The sequence below is a fragment of the Cicer arietinum genome, chromosome 2 (genome assembly GCF_000331145.2).
Source record: "Cicer arietinum cultivar CDC Frontier isolate Library 1 chromosome 2, Cicar.CDCFrontier_v2.0, whole genome shotgun sequence".
NCBI lineage: Eukaryota > Viridiplantae > Streptophyta > Magnoliopsida > Fabales > Fabaceae > Cicer > Cicer arietinum.
Window position 1 is genome coordinate 35,367,346 of NC_021161.2, and position 7,058 is coordinate 35,374,403.

The 7,058-nt window shown below is 33.5% G+C and overlaps 1 protein-coding gene across 1 annotated transcript; it reads right to left on the reverse strand.

The window, feature by feature from the left end:
- Positions 1-257: 257 nt before the first annotated feature.
- On the reverse strand, positions 258-5,421 carry LOC140919429 (uncharacterized). The gene is made up of 3 exons (XM_073365442.1): positions 5,230-5,421; positions 521-821; positions 258-414 (listed from the first exon to the last, which is right to left on the reverse strand). Exons 2-3 carry the CDS (start codon positions 817-819, stop codon positions 258-260), a joined length of 456 nt encoding a protein of 151 aa, XP_073221543.1. The 5' UTR covers positions 820-821; positions 5,230-5,421.
- Positions 5,422-7,058: the final 1,637 nt, after the last annotated feature.

Consider the following 7,058-nt stretch of genomic DNA (forward strand, 5'->3'; position numbering starts at 1 on the left):
CTCCACAAAGCAGTCCAAACATTTTCACCAATCCAATTAGGCCGTTTTTCCTCCCCCTTATTACGTGCGTAAGCCAACATAGATGAGAGACGCTTTGAAAAGCGATGGTCAAATGAAGCCAAAACTGCGGCATCATGCTCTCTTTTCCAAGTGCATTTGGTCTGTTGTTTGTTGAAATTTAAAAAATATTAAAAATATAATTAGTAATTCAGTAAATTAATCAAATGTATAAATAAATAGTAATTAAATAAATTAATCTAATGACTTACTTTGAAACAATGTAAAAACTGATCAACTTCCCTAATTTGAGGTGTCTTATCCTCTTTTATCTCACCCCAAGACAACCATGGTTTTTTATATTTCTCTTGTATGACTTCAGCAATTGCCTTTGCAGATGATTTAAAAGGAAGATATCTTCAAAGTTTATATGCAAATTAAATATAAAAATAAATTAATAAAATTAATAATGTATTTACATTGCAATAATAATGAAATATTTAATCAATCATAGTTTACATACCCATCTCCTTCTGGAATGATGACAATGCGGTTGTAGCAATCAACACATCCGGGATCCATTATTTCGTCTAAGGTATAAGGCTCTACTGGGACCTCCGGATATAGAGGAATAGCTCCACCACTAGTACCAATGGACGGCATCGGCATGAGAGATGGGTCATTAACAACACGTTTAGCAACTTTTTTCTTACCACGTGATGTTTTGGATATTCCTCGTATTGCCGCCGTTCCTGTTCCTCCCGATCCATCCGAACCTCCTGATCCTCCTGCAGATCCTCCTACTCCCGACACTGAAGCCATGTCTATATATATATATATCCATATCCATACATATATATAATATAATATATGTGTGTATACAATTAACATAAGATTAATTAATAATGAAGTATACATAAATAAATTATAACACTGACATAAATAAAGAAATATATATAAAATATAAAAATATATATATAAGGTGTCGTTCATTTCAATTACAATATATAATATTATAGATATAGAAACACACATATATATATAATTAATTAATTGTCTTCGTCTTCGTCTTCGTCATCATCGTCGTCGTCATTTGATGAGTGAATTAAGTCATTGCCTTCATCATTCTCTAATTCATCTATTTCTTGTTCATCAACTTCTTCTCCAATGTGTGACTCATGACAAAGTTGACTAATAGTCTCATCTCCAATCACATGATCCAAATTTGACATTTCATCCATTTGAAATGCAACTTCTTCATTTTGACCTGCTTCAACTTCTTCGATTCCACTCGTTGGTCTTGTTTTGATTGCAGCACACCAACCTTGTTTGCTTCTGACAGTTGATGGATAAGGAACATAATAGACTTGTCTTACATTATGGGCCAGGGCAAATGGATCAAACCGTGGATATTTTTTGCTCATACGAATGTCTACAGTATTGGATATCAAATTTATTTTAGTTCCTCTGCTAGATGGATCAAACCACTTACAGTAAAACAACACCACTTTTTTCGCATAATCTAGGAACGTGTAGTCAATTTCGTAAATATGCTCAATTATGCCATAGAAATCTTCTACTACACCACTATCAGAGACACTTTTCATACAAACTCCACTATTAATTGTTTCTTTTCCTTCAGTCCAAGATTCGGTGTGAAATTTGTATCCATTGACGTAATAGGTGTGCCATTCTTTGAAACTTCTACTCGGGCCCATAGATAAGTGCCTTAAGTGGATGTTGATAGGAGTTTGTTCTTCGAGATGCACTTGTTGTTGAAACCATAATGGGAAATTTGAATGTATATCATCAGATGATTGTCCCGTATTTAAAAATGCCCTGATCGATGACCATATATATGGTGAATATCAATTTAATCATATAATTAAATATAATTAATATGAAGAGAAATTTGAAACGTACTCAATGTATGGTTTAACTTCGGTGCAGTTAATCAAAACGTGAACATGTGCCGCATTAAATACTTTGTCGCTTGGCCAGAAAATCGGAAAATCCCTACCAGCATGATGACCAGACAAGCAAAAAACTGATAAAGCATGTGGATGACGTATAACACTATCAGTAGCGTTTCTTCCGTTAACTGGTGACAACGTTTCGTTGTTGAAATAATGAGAACAAAAGTGTGTTGTTTCACGGTGAAGGTAAGATGAACAAATTGAGCCCTCAACTCTAGCTTTGTTTTTCACCGACCGTTTTGAATAACCCATGAACCTATAATATACAAAGAGATGTACAATAAGCTCCATGTATATATAAGTTGAAGTATATTGAAAATCAAGTATATGTATATATATATCACCTTTCAAATGGATACATCCATCTATACTGAACTGGTCCACCAAGCCTAGCTTCACTTGCAAGATGCACTGAGAGATGCTCCATGGAATCAAAAAACCCAAGAGGAAATACTTTCTCCAACTTACATAGAATGATCGGAATGTCATTTTCCATCTTGATGAGATCTTTATCATAGAGTGTTGAAGAACACAAATTCTTGAAATATTGACTCACTTCAATAAGTTGGTTCAATACAAATAAGTGGGTTCAATACATGTGTCGGTAAAGCACTAAAGGCAATAGGAAGTAAACATTCTAAAAATATATGACAATCATGACTTTTCATCCCATGCATCCTCCCATTTTCCACATCAGCACATCTTGCCAAATTAGAACAATAACCGTCAGGCGTCTTCAGCTCTTTGATCCAACGATAAACAGATTTGGCTTCATCAGTAGATAAAGTGTAATTCGCACGAGGATTTAGGGTCTTGCCGTTTTGTTCCACCAACAACAAATCTGGTCGTCTGCAATATATACCTATGTCTTTTCTGGCTTTGTCATTATCTTTTGTTTTTCCTTTCACATTCATCACAGTATTAAATATGTTGTCAAAGAAATTTTTCTCAATATGCATAACATCGAGATTATGTCTCAAAAGATTATCTTTCCAATACAGTAGATCCCAAAAAATACATCTTTTTGTCCAATTGTGCCATTGTCCGTAACCTTGTGGTTTACAAGCCATACCATTAGCAACATGTACCTTTGGCATATCTTTTACTATATTCCAAACTTGTTCTGATGTCAACTTAAGCGGGGGTCATAGACTTTCTGCATAGCCCTTTATAAATGCAACTTTGTTCCTTCTAAATGCATGATCAACAGGTAAAAACCTACGATGCGAGTCAAACCACGATTCTTTCCCGCCATATTTTAAAGTAAATGCTTTTGTATCTTCCATACAAATAGGACAAGCTAATTTACCATGGGTGCCCCATCCTGACAACATCCCATAAGCGGGGAAATCATTAATGGTCCACATCAATGTAGCTCTCATCATAAAATTTTCTCTCCGAGCAATATCATATGTCAAGACACCATTCCACAACCTCTTCAAATCGTCAATCAAAGGTTGTAAAAAAATATCAATACCAGTTGTAGGATTAAAAGGACCTGGTATCACAGCAGCTAAGAACATATAAGGTTTAGACATACACATATCAGGAGGAAGATTGTAAGGAGTAACAATAACCGGCCAACAAGAATAAGGAGTAGACGATGCTTGTATGTACGGCGTAAATCCATCTGAGGATAATCCAAGTCTTACATTGCGTGGATCTGACGCAAAATCAGGATGCATTTGATCAAAGTATTTCCATGCCTGACCATCAGACATCAAAGTGTTTCCATGCCTGACCATCAGACGGATGTCGCAACTCGCTTGAATTTCTTCTATTCTCATAATGCCACGTCATATTTCCTGCAGTTTGTATTGATGCAAACAATCTCTGCAATCTTGATACAATAGGTAGGTAAAACATTGCTTTCCTTGGAATTGATTTTCCCCTACTTACCCTAGAGTTATTCCTTTGGTGATACCTTGGTTGTTGACAAAACTTGCATTCAACTAAGTTAGCATCATTCATACCAAATTCATTGTCATAATACAACATGCAACCTTTAACACAACAATCAATCCTCTTGACACCTAATCCTAACTTTGACACTAACCGTTTCGCATCATAATAACTTTGCGGCAAACCATCTCTAACAGGTGTTGCGTCTAGCATCATTTTAGTCATCAAATCCAAAGCTAAATCAGGAACATGAAATTGAGACTTTAGACCTAATAGTCTAATACACATTGATAACTTTGAGTTTGAAGAACCTTCAAACAACGGTTTATTTGTCTCTTTCAAAAGACCATAAAATCTCTGAGCTTCTTCATTGGGAAGTCCATCGGTATCGTCATATTGATCTTCATTGAATGACAAATTAACCCCAACAGCATCCGAGATCATATCATTCATCGCCTCAAAGTGTTGATAGTTATAATAATCTATACCTAACATGGTAGTACTACTTGAAGGACCTGTGTTATAATTCTCCATAGATGTACTAGTATTAGGCGCCGCTGGAGACTCTTCTCCATGATTAGTCCAAATCCAGTAGTTAGGCATAAATCCATCTGCATACAAATGCACTCTTATTTCATCTTCACTTTTAAACCGTCTACATCGACATAAACAACATGGACATCTCATTCCCCCTTCATCTTGGACAATTTGTTGCACTCTCGCAAAATTCAGAAAGTCTTCAACCTTGTTAGCAAAACGTTGTTTAAGACCCTTTCTTCCAGGAAAATTCCTATCGTACATCCAACTACGGTATAAATCCATATATATATATTATATATATATATCAATACTATCAAAAAATATCAATACTAACAAAAAAATATCAATACTAACAAAAAAATAAACATTATATATATATATTAATTTGCAAACAATATAATAAATTACAAACAATATAATAAAATATCAATACTTATAACAAAAAATAATAATTAATATCATAAATTTTAATAATGTTTTTTTAAAATCAATAACTTTGATACAAACCTATATAAAATTTTAAATGATGTTTTTTTAAAAATCAAGACTAATAATCAAGACTTATTTATAACAAAAAATAATAATATCATCAATTTTAATAATGTTTTTTTAAATAATAATTATATTAAAACCAATATATTTTAACCGTGGTTTGAAACTTTAATTTATCATATATTAATATGTAAACAACATCATTCCTATTTTTTTAAAAATAAATTTATAAAACTAATCTAAATATAAATATTACTAATCTATATTTTAAAAATAATATATATATTTACTAATCTAAATTTAAAATATATAAAATACTAACTTGATGCCGAGTAGCGTCTGACTTCAAGCTTTCACTCACGTACGATATGCTTGCAAGTCTTCGAAATAATTAACAAGCACTGTAAAAATAAAAATCAATAACATTAATTAGTTATATCAAATTAAAAAATAAAATTATAAAACTACATATATAATATAATTTATACTTACCAAATTTAAATGAAGCTTAAGAGTAATTTTGTGTAGAGAAAAGGAGGAGAGAATGGTTAGAATGAGGTTTTAGAGAGAAGTTAGATGTGAAAAAATGAAGGAGGAGGGGAGAAAAATATATATAGGGTCACGTTGAGCATTTGTGGCGGCCAAAGCAGCCACAATGCCAACGGATACATCACGTTTGTGGCGGCCTAGACGGCCAGAAAAGCCAACGGCTATAATGCCATTTGTGGCGGCCTTTGCCGCCAGAAAATCCATCGGTACAATTCATTTGTGACGGCCTAAGCGGCCAGAAACGCGGCCAACTTTATAAATATTTTGTGGCCGAATAAAACCCTCACAAATTAGTGACCGAAAAAGCCCTCACAAATGTCAAAATTGAAATTGGTCTTTATTTGTGGCTGAAAAAGCCCTCACAAATTTTTAAATATTTAACTGGAATTTGTGGCTGCCTAAGCCCTCACAAAATCACAACATTGTGATTTTGTGAGGGCTTAGGCAGCCACAAAATCAAGTTAAATATTTAAAAATTTGTGAGGGCTTTTTCAGCCACAAATAAAGACCAATTTCAATTTTGACATTTGTGAGGGCTTTTTCGGTCACTAATTTGTGAGGGTTTTATTCGGCCACAAAATATTTATAAAGTTGGCCACAAAATCGTGTTTTTCTTGTAGTGCCTGCCAAGCATTATGCTTGGAATCATTAATAATAGTGTTGCAGATTGAAATTTGCAGGCCAATTCCATTGTTGATTGACAATGTTTCAGCAATAAATCTGACAAAGAACCATGTGTCTCATGGAAGAAGCAAACACATTGAGACAAGGTTTCACTTCTTAAGAGATCAAGTTGGAAGAAGCAAATTGAAGCTCATTTATTGTCAAACTGAGTTCAGCTGGCTGATATAATGACCAAGACCTTGATAACAAGTAGATATGAAGAGCTAAGAAGACTGCTAAGTGTAAAATCACTTAGAAATTTGAATTAAGGGAAAGTGTTGAAAACCAAGAACGTTCTTGGTTTGTAACTGAAAAACGGAGAACGTTCTCCTTATTCAGTTTTGTGTAATTCAAGTTAGTTTGATTGTATGTAATCAACTAACTAACTAACCACTTAGTTAGTTAGTTAATTAAGAAGAAGTTAGTTAGAAACAAAGCAATAGAGACTATGTATAAATAGCATACACATCTTAATAAACAACACACATTGTTCAAATTCATTCATTCCTTATTTCTGAGTTTTATTCTGCATTGCAAGTAAAATGCCAACATAAATAAAATGTAAATACTCTCTCTCTTTCTTTATCCTTCAATTTTCCTAAAATTATCACCTTTCCATCAAACGCTCACACAAAGCCTAAGGCTATGCTTCGTTATTTTAAAATGAGTTCAATGCAGTCGAGTAGAACAACGTGGAATGAAGTCGAGCATAATGAAATAAAACATCAGTAACATTGTATGGATATTTTAGGATGGAATTGATATTTTAAAGGAAATTCCATCTCACTCCTCCCAAATTAGAGGAGAACAAAAGATAGAATAAGTGATGGAACATAAACTTATTTCGTCATATTCCGTCTCTTACCATCAATCCAAGCATAGCCTAAAGGAAATGAGGTATAGTAAATCCGAGTTCTATTGAGAATTAAGTACAGTCTG

What these genes read in the sequence shown, in the direction of transcription:
- LOC140919429 (XM_073365442.1), bottom strand. Translation starts at nt 819, where the DNA reads ATGGCTTCAGTGTCGGGAGTAGGAGGATCTGCAGGAGGATCAGGAGGT. An exon ending in ATCATTCCAGAAGGAGATGG is followed by an intron (nt 415 to 520) that starts GTATGTAAACTA and finishes TAAACTTTGAAG; the next exon opens with ATATCTTCCTTTTAAATCAT.